General features: G+C 49.9%; 2 protein-coding genes across 4 annotated transcripts; one reads left to right on the top strand and one right to left on the bottom strand.

Annotated features, from left to right (window-relative positions):
• The first annotated feature begins 2,782 nt into the window (after positions 1-2,782).
• On the top strand, positions 2,783-12,210 carry ZNF394 (zinc finger protein 394). Of its 3 annotated transcripts, none has more exons than XM_047779571.1 (4): positions 2,783-3,369; positions 6,370-6,496; positions 10,395-10,911; positions 11,245-12,210. In XM_047779571.1, the coding sequence occupies exons 1-4, from the start codon at positions 2,959-2,961 to the stop codon at positions 11,774-11,776; spliced, it is 1,587 nt and encodes a 528-aa protein (XP_047635527.1). In that variant the 5' UTR covers positions 2,783-2,958; the 3' UTR covers positions 11,777-12,210. The 3 variants fall into 3 exon arrangements, with proteins under 3 accessions (XP_047635527.1, XP_047635528.1, XP_047635526.1); XM_047779572.1 differs by having other exon boundaries at positions 2,784-3,369; positions 10,395-11,271; positions 11,605-12,210; XM_047779570.1 differs by having other exon boundaries at positions 2,785-3,369; positions 10,395-12,210.
• LOC125127089 (zinc finger protein 713-like) lies at positions 5,770-16,914 on the bottom strand. Its single transcript, XM_047779637.1, has 3 exons — positions 16,085-16,914; positions 14,437-14,563; positions 5,770-6,698 (listed from the first exon to the last, which is right to left on the bottom strand). The coding sequence occupies exons 1-3, from the start codon at positions 16,142-16,144 to the stop codon at positions 6,553-6,555; spliced, it is 333 nt and encodes a 110-aa protein (XP_047635593.1). The 5' UTR covers positions 16,145-16,914; the 3' UTR covers positions 5,770-6,552.
• Positions 16,915-17,819: the final 905 nt, after the last annotated feature.

The raw sequence follows: 17,819 nt of genomic DNA, 5'->3' as shown, positions 1-17,819 counted from the left end.
AATCTAAAAGCAGGAAGGTTCCCTGGTGGCACAGTGGGTTAAGGACCCCAGCATTGCCATAATCATGGCACAGGTCGCAACTGCAGTGCAGGTTCAATCCTGGCCCAGGAACTTCTACATGCTGCAGGCGCAACCAACCCACATACCTCCCCCCAAAACAAATAAACATAACAAAACAGAAACGGACTCATACATACAGAGAACAAATAAGTGGTTGCCAGAGGGGAGGGGAGGGAGGGAATGAAAAGTTTAAAAAATTGTAACCCATGTGAGGTAATGAATCCTATTTAACTTGATTGTGATCTTATCACAGTGTAGATTTATTTTATTTTATTTTTTATAATTTTTTTTTATTTTCCCACTGTACAGCAAGGGGGTCAGGTTATCCTTACATGTATACATTACAATTACATTTTTCCCCCACCCTTTCTTCTGTTGCAACATCACTGTAGATTTATATGAAATGCATTGTACACCTTAAATATATACATATTTGTCAAGTATACCTCCAAGATGAAAAAAAATTTTTAATAAAGTTTTCTTCCTATAGGTTTGTTACCTATCGTGTGTTTATTCCCAAGTATTCTGTTAATATTGCAAATCGAGTTGGGCTGGTTTTTAAAGAGTATTATCTGGTAGCTTGTGTTGTATAACAAATGATCCCCAATCTTTAGTGACCTAAAAAAGCAACCATTTATTTAACGAGGGGCTCTGTGGGCTGGCAGTTTGGCCTGGGCTCATGCGGATGGCTCTTTGCCTCTTCTGCCTCTGGTCCCTGCCAGTGAGGTAGGCAGTTGGTCATCAGCAGCTCCAGCGACTACATCTCCCAAGAAGCCTCGCGCCAATCATGCTCTCTAGCCAATGGGGACTTTGTGGCCATTTTTGCATTATACCACAATGAAACATACCATCTAAAAAGGAGAGAAAAGGGTGATGGTCAAGGCAGTGCTGGGAATGGACTTTTCACATAACCATCAGCCCACATGCACAGTAAAAGGGTCGGGAAAGTGCTGCTCTAGGCACTTTGTATTTTCTCCTTATCTTAAACCAGACCCTAAGAGAGCTGAATACTTGAACTGCATTCTTTTCTTCCTTAGCAGAATCAGACTGTTTGAATTTTGATAGTTGTGAACTCTATTTTCCAGTATGCAAGAGTTTACAGTAGGCAGGTTTTTTGTAATCCCATCTTTTCCCTGATTCCATCTTGTTTATCCCTGCCCTATTTTTGTTTTCTCACTTAATTTTTTTTTAAGGGTGAAGTAGCTAGCATTCTTCAATGCATTTCTGTGAACAAAGCACCATAAAAAGCATTGGGAACACAGAAATGCATGATTCAGTGATATCAGTGGGAGCAGATAAAAGCACTTAATATTCTGCAGATGAAGGCAAAAGTTATAGGAGAAAGGGAGATAAGAGCTAAGCTAATCACTATATCATGATCAGAGTCCGTAGTCATACAACCCAGAAACAGGAATTGATGGAGCCGGACTGCTAATCAGATGGTAAGCTGAGAGAACATGCATCTCCTCTCACCGGGAGGAGATAAAAAATGCTTGTGCTACCCTCATAGTACTTAATAGTCTCTTCTGTATTCTGTAATTACTTATATGGGTGGATATTTACTGGAGCTAGATTTGCCTGTACTGTAAACGGTTCTCTTAATTGTGAATTTGCATTCTGCCCTAATTCCCTTGCCATCCTTGGCCACCTGATCCTAGTCAAAATGCAGTACCAGGAAAAGAACTTTCAACTCCCTGCCAGATTGTGATAGTGTTCCCACAAAGATGAGTAAGTACACTTTGTGCAAAGCTTCTGACCTCCAAGGACTTTCCAACCACTTGGGGAGATCAGATGTAAATATGGGTCAAGTTATGTCGTCACATTATTACATCTTGCTCCAAAATTTGTAGAATGACATATATGGGCTTTGAGAGTTGTGAATTTTTTTTTCTTGGTAAGATGATTTGATGTAAAAACCAATCCACAAATATCTGCTTTTGCCTGTTTCATGTCCTGTTAATGTCTAGACAAAACAGATTACAACAGGCTAGTACAACCACTTAGCTGCTAGAGCCTAAAGTAGGGATTGACTACCTGTGCTTTTGCACAAAGTTTGGATAAATCATGAGTTTACAATTTAAATTTTAGGCCATAGATATGTCCTATGGAATATTGACCCTGCTTGGGAATTTGCATTCATAAATCGGGACATTTGTATATTCACTTAAATAAAGTACAAACCTTTATTCCCAGATAATGTGTTAAAGAATGACATTCACTTTTTTTTTTTGTTTTTTGTTGCTTTTTAGGGCCCCACCTACAGCATATGGAAGTTTCCAGGCTGGGGTCTAACTGGAGCCACAGAAACGCCAAATCCAAGCTTCATCTGCGACCTACACCACAGCTCAGGGCAACGCGGGATCCTTAACCCATTGAGCAAGGCCAGGGATCGAACGGGCAACCTCATGGTTCCTGGTCGGATTCGTTTCCCCTGCGCCACGAGGGGAACCCCAGAGTGGCATTCACTTTTAAAGGAAGACTATCCTTTAGTTCTGTAACCTGAAGGACTATATAAGCTCCACACTGCTAGGTAAGCCTGTAGAGTACCTGGGCAAGGGGTGAGATCAGCAAACTACCGAGATGTGCCTCACTCCTCCTGGAGGCCTAGAGAGGCCCCGGAAATGCCCGGGAGGGTGGGCCCCCGGAGGGAATCTGGTGACGCACTTCCGGTACAAGCCAGTAGTTTTTTTGTTACCGGATGTAGTGGCTTTGGGGTGGGGTAGCTGTGGGTAGGAGGAGTCTCAGAGGGGGTTGGGCAAAGTGGGCACCTGTTTGGGATCCGTCAGTCAGTAGGCTCTGCTTTGGGAAGGTCCGATGAGTCCCTTGGCTTTTTGCTGGGTTTTCTGTCTTCTCACCTGAAGGCAGAAGCCCGGGAAGGTCCGCACGTGGGGGAGAAAAATGAGCAGGAACTTGACCGCTAGTCAAGGCAGCGTCTCAGCCCCGCCCAAGCGTGATGGACCTTGGATAGTGAAAGTGGAGGGAGACTCAGCCGGAGGTCGGGAGTCCAACCCAACCGGGGACTGTCAGGATCCCGAAATTTCTCGAGGGCATTTTAGGCGGTTCCGTTATGAGGAAGTGGCCGGACCCGAAGAGGCGCTGAGCCGGCTCAGGGAACTTTGTCGTCGGTGGCTGAGGCCCGAAATGCACTCGAAAGAGCAGATCCTGGAGCTGCTGGTGCTGGAGCAGTTCCTGACCATCCTGCCCCAGGAACTCCAGGCCTGGGTGCGGAAGCACTGCCCAAAGAGCGGGGAGGAGGCTGCCGCCGTGGTGCGCGCTCTTCAGAGAGCGCCTGGTGGGACCTCACCCCAGGTGAGGAGTGAAAAATATTCTGGGAGTGGGAGTGGGGGAGTGAGGGATGCTATGGCTTTCTCAAGTTCTTTTCTTCTTTATTACACTCTGTGTGAATTTTAAGGTGTGCAGGAAACATTCCTTTCCGCAGGCAGGTGACAAATCTATCCGGGGAATGGTCCTTGAGTTGTAGACCCGGCAGCAGAAAACCAGCCCAGGGAGTATTGTTTACACATTGTAAGACACCCTCTTGTCTACCCTGGGTATTTGGGAAAGAAGGACGTCAGGATGGAAAGTGTCGTTAATGCTGTAACAGCAGTTCTCTACCTCTTAGAACGTGAGCTTCCCTTTTTACTTTTTAGCGGTTTGGTGAAACCTCTCCTCTCGCAATTGCTAATGGTCCTCCAGAAGGGGAAGAGAGCAGGAAATCGAGTGAATAATTGATCATGCCTACGTGCTGAAGCCTCCATAAATCACAGTAGCATGGGGTTCAGAGACCTTTGGGTTGGTAAACACAGTCACTTCACAGGAGGGTGACACAGCCCAGCCCCAGGGAGACAAGCTCCTGAGCTCAGGACCCTCCTGGATCTTGCCCTATGCCTCTCTTCCATCTGGCTGTTCCTGACATACCCTTTTATAAGAAACTGGTAATCTAGGAGCTCCTGTTGTGGCTCAGTGGTAACAAACCCGACTAGTATCCATGAGGATGTGGGTTCCATCCCCCCGCCTTGCTCAGTGGGTTAAGGATCCAGCATTGCTGTGAGCTGTGGTGTAGGCTGACAGCTGCAGCTCTGATTTGACCCCTAGCCTGGGAACTTCCATATGCTGCACATGGGGCCCTAAAAAAAGAAGCAAAGAAAAAAAAATAAAGAAACTGGTAATCTAGTATGTAAACTGTTCTCCTGAGTTCTGCTGAGTTCTGGAGCCACTCTAGCAAATTAACTGAACTCAAAGAATGGTCATGGAAATCTCTGATCTATAGCCAGTTGGTTGGAAGCGGGTCTGCAGGTGACAGCATGGGCTCAGAATTGATCTGTGAAGTCAGGGAGGGGTGGTCTTGTAAGACTGAGCCCTTAACCTGTGGGATCTGACACCATCTCCAGGTAGGTAGGGTCAGAGTTGTGAAACTGCAGGACACCCAGCTGGTGCCACAGAATTGCTTGACCCATGGAAACGCTCACGTCTGGTGCCCAAAGTGGAGTGTTGTAGGGAAGTGCTAAGAATATTGAGAGTAGAGGAGACACACAGAAGTGTGGTTTTCCTTTATGAGGAGAGGTGAGGTTCAGGAAATAAAATTTTATCACACTCAGGTCCTAGAAACCGAAGGCCCTGCATGCCACACACACAGAGCCTCATGGGAGAGACGCCTGGGTGATCAGGACCAGATGGCGGAAGCAAAGGAAAGGCTAGGGCAGAGCTTATACTGGGATTTCAGAAGGAAAGGCAAGACAGGGCAGGAGTGAAAGTTTAGGATGGGCTGGTTTGAGTAATGCAGTGGGCTCTAAAGTGTAGGGGTGGTCCCCAGTTGCCTGGTACCTGGCCTTGGGGTGTTTAAAGCCTACGAATGTTGCCTCCTGGAGTGCATGGGCCAGAGAGAGAGGAGATGTGGCTCTGGATTAACTAGTCTTGGCTGAGCGCTTTACTCTTAAGAATTGGCCGTCTCGGGAGTTCCTGTCGTGGCTCAGCAGTTGACAAATCTGACTAGCATCCATGAGGATGCAGGTTCGATCCCTGGGCTTGCTCAGTGGGTCAAGGATCCGGCATTGCCGTGAGCTGTGGTGTAGGTCGCAGGTGAGGCTGGGATCCTGGCATTGCTGTGGCTGAGGTGTAGACCGGCAGCTACAGTTCCAATTAGACCCCTAGCCTGGGAACCTTCATATGCTGCAAGGGTGGCCCTAAAAAGCAAAAAAAAAAAAAAAAAAATGGCAGTCTCCCCAGCCAGAAAGGGTTTTTGTTTTTGTTTTCATGACAGCAAAGCAAAACACAATATAAAATTATATTCCACTTAAATTGGTCAGCCGCTATGGAAAACAGTATGGAGATTTCTTAAAAAACTTAAAATAGTTCCCGTTGTGGCTCATCGGGTTAAGAATCTGACTAGTATCCATGAGGATGCAGGTTCAATCCCTGGCCTCACTCAGTGGGCTAAGGGTTAAGGATCCAGTGTTGCTACAAGCTGCAGTGTAGGTTGCACACGTCACTCGGATCGTACATCACTGTGGCTGTGGCTGCGGCTGTGGTGTAGGCTGCACCTGCAGCTCTGATTCGACCCCTAGTCTAGGAACTTCCATATGCCAAAGATGCAGCCCTGAAAAACATAGAGGGGTGTGTGTGTGTGTGTGTGTGTGTGTGTGTGTGTGTGTGTGTGTGTGTTTTCCTCTTCCTTGTCATTGAGTGAGAGGTCTGTGGCATCAGTCTGTGACCCATAACTGGAAGCTGGACAACACCTCCCTGCTGTTTCAGAACTTTCCCTTTTTAAGAACTTTGCTTTACCTTCTGTGATGGTCCAGCTGCATTTCAATGGACCATCTCAAAAGATCATTTCATTGGATAATTACCTTGTGGAACAGTCAAGGGACGGGAAGGCACTTATTATTGGCGAGGTACCTTCACCTTAAGGTGGATCTTTGCGTCCATTTCCTACATGAGGAAGCAGCGTCTGAGAGCCAGCCCTGGCACTCGGGACTTTGGTTCCCTGTTTATTTTTAAACCCGTATCAGGTTTCCATCTTGATAAATCACCATGATGTACCTCAAATGGATACTGTGCTCTCACCCCAAAGTAGTGTAGACAGTCCACAAGCCAGGCTTTTCAGGAAAGCAGGGAATGCCCACTCCTGTCTTTGGCCGCTCTGCAGCTCCCCAGTCCGTACAAGGCTCACCTACAAAGACTCCATGGCGTGGCTGTTCCTCGCTTCTCAGAGCCTGCAGGCTTCTCTTTGGAGTCCAGCCTCGCCCTGACACTCCTGCTAACATCATGCCGGGACAGCAGGCGCTGAGGGGAGGTCTTGTGTTGTTCCAGGGGTTGGAGACAGTCCAGGAGGTGGCCGCATCTCTCACCTGGGAGGAGTGGGAGCGTCTGGACGCAGCACAGAGGACCGACTGCAGGAAGAGTGCGCCCAAGGGTTATGGCCACACGGGCTCGCCAGGTAAGGGCTGTGCCGCTGCTGGTTCCCAGCGGGGTGGCACTCACAAAGGGCTTGCTTCAGTGAGTCCCAGGGCCAGGCCTCCAGTCACAGGCATGGGTTAGCGGCCTTCGGCTCTCTTTTGTGACCCAAGCCAGACCATTCTGTTCTGTATTGTCAGGTGATAGATTCTGCTTTTCATTTTGGTTCACTTCTAATAAAACCCCTGTAGAAAGTATAAAAAGGTATAATGAGCACCTGTGTATCTACCATTCAGAATTATCAAATTTTAATTCTGGCCGAATTGGATTTTTTTTTCAAAGAAATAATATATCACATGATGATTGTACAACTATAAATATAATAAAATTCATTGAAGCAAAAAAAAAAAAAAAAAAGAGGGGTCCCTTTGTAGCTCACTGGGTAATGAACCTGACTAGGAACCATGAGGTTGTGGGTTCGATCCCTGGCCTCACTCAGTGGGTTAAGGATCAGGCATTGCCATGAGCTGGGGTGTAGGTCGCAGATGAGGCTTGGATCCCACGTTGCTGTGGCTGTGGTGTAGGCCGGCAGCTATAGCTCCAATTGGACCCCTAGCCTGGGAACCTCCATATGCTGTGGGTGCGGGCCTGAAAAAAAAATAATCTTTTAACTCCTCCCAGTGGTATTTATTTACAATTTTCAAAATGAGATGCATAGTCTGCTATTTTGTCTCAATTTCAGTTTTTATCTCTTGCTGCCTACTGAGGAAGACAAAGGTTCTGTCTCTCCAACACACACATTTAGCAGTCTAATCCTCACATTATCCTTAAACCAGTCCTTTAGGTTAGTGAAAGGTTTTAATATCATGCCTATATAAATATTATCTGTATTTGCCCACACAATACATATGATTGTATGTCTTTTCCCTGGAATTAATGATGCCGTATTTCTCATGTGCCTCCTTGTCGAACCACTGAGCACTCGTTCACCCACAAGTTTTCTGTGAGAAGTGCTAACCCTTCTGCTTCGTGTTCCCCTTGGAAAATTCCTCCTGAAGCTTCCTCTGCTCCGGGGGGACAGGCTTATTCTCCAGGCTGGTTACACAGCTGCCGTCCTGGAATGAAAGTGCGTGTTCCTTCATTCTCACCCTGGGGATTCCTTTTCCTTTTCCTGGATCCCACACCATTTTCTTCTTTGGTGGACCCCCTTGGTTTGGGGTAGGACATCTTCCAGTATGTTCCAGGGACATATACGTGGAAGCTCAGTTTTTGTAACATTGCATGTCCAAAAACATCCTTATTTCTCTCTCACATTCAGATCGTGGTCTGGCTGGATATAGCATATTCTATGTCAGAAATGATTTTACCTTTGGATTTTCTTGGCTCGCCTCTGCAGCATGCCGAAGTCCCTGGGCCAGGGATCAAACCTGTGCTACAGCTGTCCCCAGAGCCATCGCAGTGACACCACCAGATCCTTAACCCACTGAGCCACCAAGGAACTCCTACTTTTGAATTTTGAAGGCAGTGGATATTGTAGCTATACTGTCATGTTGCAGCTGAGAAAGCAGATGCCACTGTGATACTTTATCCTCAGTGTGTGATCTGTGCTGTATAGAAGCCTTAGAAGCTTTTCTTCATTCCTGCTGGTAGGAAATTTCACAGTGGATGTGGCTGGGGGCGAGGTCTCTTTTTTCATTCGTTGTCCTGAGGAGTCAGTGGGCTGTGATAATATAGACAGCCACGTCTTTGAGTTGTGAGAATTTCTTGGGGTGCTCTTCTATTTATCTGTTCATTTTTCTCTCATTTTTCTTCTGTTTTCTGGGGTGTCTTCCAGTTGGATGTTGAAAGTCGGGGACTGATCCTGTGGGGTTCCCCACCTCCTTCCCATTGCCTTATCTTCTATTTCCTTTTCTAGAAGATCTCTTGGCTTTATTTTCCAACTCATTTGCTGAAATGTTTCTGTTCTCATTAATATTTTCAAGGGCTTTTTCTTGCTCTTTATTCCTTTTCTTATAGGCTCCTCATTTCCTGGGTGCAATAGCATGTCTTACTTATCTGAGACTAGGAGTTCCCACCATGGTGCAGTGTTAAGAATGTGATGACAGGAGTTCCCGTCATGCTGCAGCAGAAACGAATCTGACTAGGAACCATAAGTTTGCGGGTTCGATCCCTGGCCTCGCTCGGTGGGTTAAGGATCGGGCGTTGCCATGAGCTGTGGCGTAGGTCCCAGACGTGGCTCAGACCTGGCATTGCTGTGGCTATGGTGTAGGCCAACGGCTGTAGCTCCGATTGGACCCCTAGCCTGGGAACTTCCACATGCTGCAAATGCAGCCCTAAAAAGCAAAAAAAAAAAAAAAAAGAATCTGACTGCGGTGGCTTGGGTCCAGCAGAGGTGCAGGTTTGACCCCTGGCCGGTGCAGTGGGTTAAAGGATCCAGCTTTGCCACCGCTGTGAATGCAGCCATTAAAAAAAAAAAAAAAAGAAAAGAAAAGAATATTAAGTATAGGTTATTCATTTTTCTCTCATTTCATGCATTGCATGTTTCATTGGCATTTCTTTTTTCTTTCTTTTTTTTCTTTTTCTTTTTTGGCCACCCTTGGGCACATTGAGTTCCCCAGCCAGGGATCAGATCCAAGCCACCATTGCCGTGTACGCCACAGCCGTGGCGAGACCAGATCCTTTAACCCACTGTGCCAGGCTGAGGATCAAACCTGCATCCTGGCACTGCAGAGATGCTGCTGATCCTGTTGTGCCACAGCAGGAACTCCTCATTGGCATTTCTATGAGTCGTTATCCTGACATGCCGGTAACCTTCGCTTTCTGTTTATATGTGATAGTTCAACGTAGGAACTGAGCCGGGACACTGCTGGGAAGGTTTAGCAAGCTGCTGATCTGCAGCAGAGGGTCAGTCATCAGGTGCTGTCCTGGTTGGGGATTCCCGTCTGTCCGTGTCTCTGGGTCTTTTCGCCTGGGCCACTAAGTTTTAACCAGGGAGAGATTCGTCAACAGTTATTTTATTGAGTGTCTTCCAACAAGTCAGATGCAGTTCTGGGTGGGGAGAGGGGAGGACCCAAAACCTAAGAAATCCCTGCCCTTTCTGCCTGGAGGACGTGAGCCTTGGCACCAACAGTTTAAGCCTGAACGGAGCACAGTGCATTGAAGGTCTGCCCACCAGAGCAGCAGGTTTGACTTGATTCTCCTGATGGGAAAGGGCCCCCTGTCCCCTGTGCTCAGCGGGTCCTCAGGCCCCCAGTCCAGGATTTATCTGGTTCAGGCTTCCTGGAGAGTAACCTGCCAGAATTCTGGCCAGGGGGGCGGCATCGTGTACAGACTTTCACCCAGTTTAGATGTGTCACCTCCCCATCTGGTGGGTCTGGGACTGAAACTCTCCACGTGAATAGGGTTCTTCTTGCTAAAGCATCCTGCGTGCGTGCGCTCACGCTCTACCGTCTCTCCTGACACCCCTTCCAGGTTCGCCCTCGGTGCTGGAGTGGCTCATACGCCAGTGGAGTGGGGCGGGGGGAGAGACAGGCTGGGGGGTCGAGGCCCAGGTGTAGAAGGGAAAGAAACAAGGTTTGCACAGGCAAGTGTGAGCACCTCTGACAGGTTAATGAAAGTAACTTATCTTCAGGGTTCCCGCTATGGTACATCTCTGCAGCATCAGGATGCAGGTTCAATCCCCAGCCCAGCTCAATAGGTTAAAGATCCAGCATTGCCACAGATCACAGCTGTGGCCTGGATCTGATCCCTGGCCTGGCAACTCCATATGCCATGGGGCAGCCAAAAATTTTTTTGAATTTAAAAAATTAAAATAATTACACAAATGACTTCATGGAGAAACTTAAAAGGGTTTGGGGGCGGGGCATGTTTTTCTGCCAGCAGTTTCTTTTTCACTGAAGCACAGGGATGACATATCAGTAGTTTGTATTTTAATGTTTCAGGTTCAGAAACTGGACCCGAGAACAAAGAGTTGATTCCAAAGCAAGAAATTCTAGGAGCGGAGCCCCGTGGGTGGCTGCACGGGTCCCAGGAGAAGGCTCCCCTGTTTTCCGAGTGGGGTGACGCCCACAGGGACTGGGTAGAAAAGCCCTCAGGAAACCTCTCCTCCCTGAAACTTGAAGATTCTTCCGAGGAGCAGGGAGTCTCCAGCATCTGCGATCTTAAGACAAGTCCCGGAGAAGAGGACCCCAAAAATCACAAATCAGGGACCAGTGCCAGAAGCTCACGCTTTGCTCTCTGTCAGCACGTCCAGAGGCCTGTGACTGGTGATGACCACGGGAACAGGTGTAGACACACTTTAGAGACGGTGAAACCCCACAAATCCCAGGACAGTGAGGGACGCTGCCAGCGGTCAGGCCTTGTCGAGATGCAGAGGCGGCTCCAGGAAGAAAGGCCTTACGAATGCGGTAACTGTCGGAAGAGTTTCAAACAGCGCTCCGACCTGTCCAAGCACCAGAGGACCCACACCGGGGAGAAGCCCTACGCGTGCCCGGCGTGCGGGAAGGCCTTCAGCCAGAGCGCCACCCTCGTCAAACACCAGAGGACTCACACCGGCGAGAAGCCGTACGCCTGTGCCAAGTGCGGGGACCGCTTCAGGCAGAGCTCCAACCTCATCCGGCATCAGAGGATCCACCAGGGAGAGACACACTTCACGTGCGACGAATGTGGGGAAACCTGCCGTGTCTCCCACCGGGCGAGACATGAGCGGACACACAAGGGGGAGAGGCCCTTCGTGTGCGACGCGTGTGCCAAGAGCTTCAAACGCTGCTCCGACCTGTCCAAGCACCAGAGGACCCACACCGGGGAGAAGCCCTACGGGTGCCCGGCGTGCGGGAAGGCCTTCAGCCAGAGCGCCACCCTCGTCAAACACCAGAGGACACACACCGGCGAGAAGCCGTACGCCTGTGCCAAGTGCGGGGACCGCTTCAGGCAGAGCTCACACCTCAGCCGGCACCAGAGGACCCACCAGGGAGAGAGCAACTACACGTGTGACCAATGTGGGGAAACCTGCCGTGTCGCCAGTCGGCTTAGACACCAGAGGACACACAAGGGCGAGAGGCCCTACGTGTGTGACGCATGTGCCAAGAGCTTCAAACGCTGCTCCGACCTGTCCAAGCACCAGAGGACCCACACTGGGGAGAAGCCCTACGGGTGTTTCGTCTGTGGGAGGCGCTTCAGCCAGAGCGCCACCCTCGTCAAACACCAGAGGACTCACACTGGAGAGAAACCTTACAGATGCCTTGAGTGTGGGGACAGCTTTAGGCAGAGCTCACACCTTCTCCGACACCAAAGGACCCACAGAAATAAAGTCCCATCATTCTGACATGCTTCTGCCTGAGCGGTTTTGTTTCTCTCCCTTCCTCTCTTTCCAGGAACCGCATCCTTTGGCTTTTGCGCCATTTCCACCATCATGGATCGTGTCACCTTGGGCCTCGCGTCCAGGACAGACGGAGTCCAGCTGGCGTCTCAGGATGGGCTTTGATCACGCATTGCCCCGAAGGAGGACTGCGTGAGGTGGGATCCCTGCCTGAAGAGACTTCTGGAAGAGTGAGGGCTGACGTGTGACAGTTCTGTCCTTGTCTCCACTCCTCTGGAACTTCTGCTTTGGGGCCCCCTCTTGCCCACTCCAGTTACTTCCCCGAGCATGTATCCACTTGCGTAGATGGTAAATATTTCATAATCCAAAGTTAAGTACCTAGAAGAGACATTCTATATTCTTGACCTTTTAAACAATTAAATTTGCAGGGTCCCTCTTTCTTTCCTGTTTTTTTCCTTATCGGCTTAAATACAACTAAGAATTTGTATTAGGGCCTAAATCTGTCTTACTGTCTTTCTAATGCTACACATTGATAACATGTATTACACCCAAATTCTTTCTGAACCTATTTCTTTTGGGGGGGGGGGGCTGCACCCACAGCATGTGGAAGTTTCCAGGCCAGGGATCAAACTCACACCACAGCAGCAACCCAAGCCCCCCGCAGTGACAACACTGGATCTTTAACTCACTGCACCACAAGAGAACTCCCCGAACCTTTTTTTTTTTAAATGGAATGCAAGTATGTTATTGGATGTTTGGGAAAACAATAGGAGAAAAAATTACCCATAATCCCAATACCATGATCTATGAGCTACTGGCACTTTGGTGTATTTCATTTTGATTTTTATCTGCATACTTTTATATAACAAAAATCACAATGTTTATATCTTTAGCATTATGCCTTAAGGTTTATACACTGTTTTCCTAATCTTTATGCTTAATAGCTGCTCATTTTCCATCAAGTGGATATAACACTTCCTTTTGTTGGACATTTCAGCTATGTCTCATTTTTTATTGTCGCCAGCAATGCTGTAGTGAATAGCAAAGTAATTTTAGGATTTGGATTATTATTTAGAATCTAAGGCTACAGGAGTTCCCGTCGTGGCGCAGTGGTTAACGAATCCGACTAGGAACCATGAGGTTGTGGGTTCAATCCCTGCCCTTGCTCAGTGGGTTAAGGATCCGGCGTTGCCGTGAGCTGTGGTGTAGGTTGCAGACGCGGCTCTGATCCCACGTTGCTGTGGCTCTGGCGTAGGCCAGTGGCTGCAGCTCCGATTCGACCCCTAGCCTGGGAACCTCCATATGCCGCGGGAGCGGCCCAAAGAAATAGCAAAAAGACAAAAAAAAAAATCTAAGGCTACATTCCCAGAAGTATAATTCCTTGATCATTGTGTGAGCTATTATATGGCTATAATACACCCAATTTCTTCCCCCAAAACAAGCGCCAAATTACACTTTATTATGAGAGTGTGCCCAGAAAGAAAAACAAATTTGGCTGTTTGCTACCAGAAGAAGAAACTGGTAGCAATCTCCAGCAAGGCTCAAAAAGCCCTAGAACAATAATACCTTAGGAATAACAACAACAATAACTTAGGAAAAGAAAGTCATGGGAATTGCAGCCCATGAAAATGCTTCTTAGGGACCCAAGAGGCATGTTGACATGTTGTTCTGAAAAAGCCCCAAAATGGAGTTCCCACTGTGAGGCAGTGGATTAAGAATCCAACTGCAGTGGCTTGGGTTGCTGCAGAGGCACAGGTTCAAGCTCCAGACTGGCACAGTGGGTTAAAGGATCCAGCGTTGCTGCAGCTGCGGCTCAGATTCAATCCCTGGCCCAGGAACTTCCATATGCACAGGTGTGGGTATAAAGAAAGAAAAAAAGCCCCCAAATGAACACATCCTGAAAACCCATCAACAAAAGAAGAGATTCATAAATTGTGCTGTATTCCTACAACGGGACACTCGGTGTCACTGTAGGTGACTGAACCACAGCTACAGAGAAATATGTGTGAGTCTCAAAACACACCTGCAGGGCAAGAACCAGAGGATGATCCCATGTGTGTAAAGTTCCAGAAAAGCAAAACTAGGTACTATATGGTCCAGACATAAATAAATAGGTGCTACATCTACATAATACAGGGGAATGATTAAGCTTTGGTGAAGAGGGAGGGGATGAGATTGGAGAGAATATAAGGGGCTTTCATGACTCTGAAGATACTCTACTCCTTACCAGGGTGAGGGTGCATGGGTGTTATTACTTAGTCCTGTTTAACCCATACGTTTTCAAGGATATAAACAAAGGATAACGATATAAGAAAAACAAAATATACTGTGAAGGGAGTTCTCGTTGTGGCTCAGTGGTTAACGAACCCGACTAGTATCCGTGAGGATGTGGGTTCAACCCCTGGCCTCGATCAGTGGATGAAGGATCCGGCGTTACCGTGAGCTGTGGTGGAGCAAACAGACTCGGTTTGAATCCCGCTTTGCTGTGGCTGTGATGTAGGCTGGCAGCTGTAGCTCCAATTCGACCCCTAGCCCAGGAAGCTCCATATGCTAGGGGTGCGGCCCTAAAAAGATGAAAGACACACACACACACATATATATATATATATATGTATATATATATACACACACAAATCCCATCCCCCATCTTCAAGTGGACTCATTACCCAAGGAGACCATGTTTCTGTAATTGGCCAGCATCACTTCTCTGTAGACGCCCTTCTGAGCCCAGCCCAGCGTGTCCCACTCCTCCCTGGTGAAGTACAGGGCCACATCCTCGAAGGACAGCATCTCCTGAAAACACAGGGACGGATTAGAGCTGCCGTTCCGAGCGCACCTCTGGGAGCTCTTGTCATTCTACAGGGGAGGCTGGAGGAGCCGCCGTGGCTGGGGAAGCTCATTCAGTTCATGAGCAGATTCAGGGCTCAAGTCTTCAGACCCTCAGGCCCCACGTTCTTTCTTCTACATTTAGAGTCAACAGGCGTTTTCTCTAGAGGGACAGGTAAATAGCTCAGGCTTCTCTGGCCACTCAGTCTCTGCTGCAACCAGTCAACTTGGCACCTGGGGCACAGATGCAGCCACAGACCTTGGGAGAGCGATGGGCGTGGCTGTGACCCAGAAAACTGCCCCCACGTCCAGGCCAGCTTGCCAGCCCTGCTCCGGACAGTCCTACCTTCACACGGAACACCCTTCTTCTGCCCAGTTCTCTCAGGAAAGAGAAGGTGCAGGCAGATGAGGTCCCTGAGGACAGGCTGGCGTGTGGACTCTTCACAAAGGAAAGGACAGGCTAACGGGGCCAGCGAGGCAGCCCTCACTCACTAGGTCTGAAGGGGATAAAAACGGAGCGGCTTGGGGGACCCAGGAAGTTCTTGGAGGAGCCAGACTGGAGCCAGGGCCTCAGAGGAGGCAGCGCTTCACCCAGCAGCCTGGCAGGGAGGGACTGGGGGGTGAACACCCGCAGCGATGCCCTCCAGGGCTCTGGTCCCGACCCCTCCATCCCACTGCCAGAAGCCCACCTGAAGCAAGAGCCAGGGAGCCGCTGACACAGCAAGGTCAGCGCCCAGGGCCCAGCCGGAGCCGGAGGGTGGGGAGGAGCTCAAGGGGCCAGGCAGAGGCTGCTCAGCACAAGGCAAGGGCAGCCACTTCCAGGGGCAACTGGGCGCTCACCTCCTGTGGGCCGAGAAGGGAGGGTGCCCCACACCCACCCCTGTGGCCCGGAGAGGCCGGCCTCTGCTCCCCCCTTCTCCCTTCTCCCCCAGGCAAGTGTGGGATCTGGCTTCAAAGCCCTCGACGCCACCCCATCGTCCCCCGTCGCCCAGAGCTGCCCGCAGGTCTCCTCAGCCGACGCCCGGCCGGCCGCCTTCTCCGCACCCGCGCCGGGGTCCCCAGGGCTGGGGTGATGGGGTTCAGACGCGCCCGGAGCCGTCTGGCTGCACCGCAGTTCTCGCCTTGCGTTCCCTGCGCCTCACCCCCCCCCCCCCCCGCCTGCTCCTTCCACTCCCCATCCCCTGCCTCCCATTCCCACTCCCACCCCCTGCCTCCCACTCCCTCCTTCCCCTACTCCCCCACTTCCTTCCCTAACCCCCCCACCTCCTTCCCCTACCCCCCCTTCCCAAACCCCACCTCCTTCCCCTACCCCCCTCCTTCCCCAACCCCCCCTCCTTCCCCAACCCCCCCATCTCCTTCCCCAACCCCCCCACCTCCTCCTCCCACCCCACTACCTCCCTAGACTTTCCTCCCTCAGAGGAAGGGGCTGTTCCTAGTAACCCCTCTCCCTCTGCCCCAGCCCATCTCCTGTCTCCCCCAGGCTCTTACTCCAATGACCTTGACTCTTCCTTTTCCATCTTTGCCCTCTTCCGCCTGTGATCTTGCCATTTAAATAGGAAACATACATTTGGTCGTCCTGCCTGTTCCTGGCACAGAATTCCTAAAACACTTGGAATTTCCTAAGAGATAAGGACAAAGGAGCATCCTTTAATATCTGAGCTTTTGTCATCGGTTTCTGAAGCAGCTCCACAGCCATCAAGGTGAGAGGAATGTCTGGTTACTCAAAACGAACCCCTCAATCACACCTGAGCTGATGTAAATGAGACTTCAGGAAACTCCTACTGGTGGGTCGCCCTGGAAGCCCCACCACCCGAGGCAGTGAGGAGAGGACTGGGGGGTCCTTCAGTCACCAAAGGCCAATGACTCGACCAGGCACACCTATGTAAGGAACCCCCATAAACATGCAGCGATGGGCTGTGAACTGGTGGAGGTGCTGGGGGCACCGAGCCTGGAGCCTGGAGAGGGCTGGAAGCGCTGCACCTGCTCACACTCATCCTGCCCCACCTCCTTCCATCTGGCTGGTCCTGAGTTGGAGCCTTTTACAAGGAACCGGTGGTCCGGTAAGTAAACTGCTTTCTGAGTTCTCTGAGCTGCTCTAGCAGATCAATGGAACCCTTGGAGTGGGTCATAGGAACTCCGATTTGTAGCACAGATGACAACCCGGACTTGCGACTGGGGTCTGAAGTCGGGGAGGGGATCTGGCGGGACTGAGGCCTTAATCTGTGGGGTCCAATACCAACACCAGGAGGACAGCTTCAGAGTTTGAGTTAAATTATACGCTGCCCAGGAGTTCCCATCATGGCTCAGCAGGTTAAGAATCTGACTAGCTTCCATGAGCACGTGGGCTCGATCCTTGGCCTCACTCAGTGGGTTAAAGATCCGGCGTTGCTGTGAGCTGTGGTGTAGGTTGCAGACGCGGCTCAGATCTGGCATTGCTGTGGCTGTGGCGTAGGCCGGCAGCTATAGCTCCAATTCGACCCCTAGCCCGGGATCTTCCATATGCCATGGGTGTGGCCCTAAAAAGCAGGAAAAAAAAAATATATATAGGGCACCTGGCTGGGTGTTACAGATGTGTAGAGACATCCCGAATACCTGATGTCGGGGGTGAAGTGCAGGAGAAAGAAGGGAACAGTGGGGTTCTTTCCCAGGGACTCCCTCCTCCCGGGCTCCTTCCCTCCCGCCAGCACCAGTGCTGAAATCTCTCCTGCCTTTAAGATGCTCCTTGTGCCTTCTTTCCTCTGGTTTCCATGCTCTCTCCTCTCTTCCTGAACCAGTCACCCCACAACCCATCCTCTGGCTTAAGCCTTCCCAGCTCCCCTAGACTTGTTCCCCTAAGTCCCACCACCCGGCCACCCACATGGGAACACAGGGAAGAGGAATGCAGTAAATTAACTAGGACGTCAGAGAGATGCCAGAGAAGGTGATTTCTGAGTTGAGTCTTAACGTACAAAGAGGGGAGTTTGTCTGTGGATAGAAAGAACAGGATGCACATAGGATGGGGGGACAGAAGGATGCCTGTGTGTGGGAACCCGCAACCTCATGGTTCCTAGTCGGATTCGTTTCCACTGCGCCACGACGGGAACTCCCCTCTGATCCTCTTATCTACAGCTGTGATTGGCAAGAACCATCCCCAGTCCCACCCACTTCACACTGGCAAAAAAAATCTTATACTCTTAGTAACTTTAGAAGGGAATGGTGGTAGAAAAGTGCAAGATCAGGAGTT

The sequence above is a fragment of the Phacochoerus africanus genome, chromosome 5, assembly GCF_016906955.1.
Source record: "Phacochoerus africanus isolate WHEZ1 chromosome 5, ROS_Pafr_v1, whole genome shotgun sequence".
Taxonomy (NCBI): Eukaryota; Metazoa; Chordata; class Mammalia; order Artiodactyla; family Suidae; genus Phacochoerus; species Phacochoerus africanus.
This window is presented reverse-complemented; position numbering and strand designations above follow the sequence as displayed.

Bases quoted from the DNA above. Each gene is read 5' to 3' on its own strand.
- LOC125127089 (XM_047779637.1), bottom strand. From the start codon at position 16,144: ATGGCAAGATCACAGGCGGAAGAGGGCAAAGATGGAAAAGGAAGAGTC. The intron at 14,564-16,084 runs GTAAGAGCCTGG...CTGTGTTTTCAG, and splicing joins GAAGAGTCAAGGTCATTGGA to GAGATGCTGTCCTTCGAGGA. The intron at 6,699-14,436 runs GTAATGAGTCCA...TACTTTCTACAG, and splicing joins CAGAAACATGGTCTCCTTGG to GGGTTTTATTAGAAGTGAAC.
- ZNF394 (XM_047779570.1), top strand. From the start codon at position 2,959: ATGAGCAGGAACTTGACCGCTAGTCAAGGCAGCGTCTCAGCCCCGCCC. The intron at 3,370-6,369 runs GTGAGGAGTGAA...GTGTTGTTCCAG, and splicing joins CTGGTGGGACCTCACCCCAG to GGGTTGGAGACAGTCCAGGA. The intron at 6,497-10,394 runs GTAAGGGCTGTG...TTAATGTTTCAG, and splicing joins TGGCCACACGGGCTCGCCAG to GTTCAGAAACTGGACCCGAG.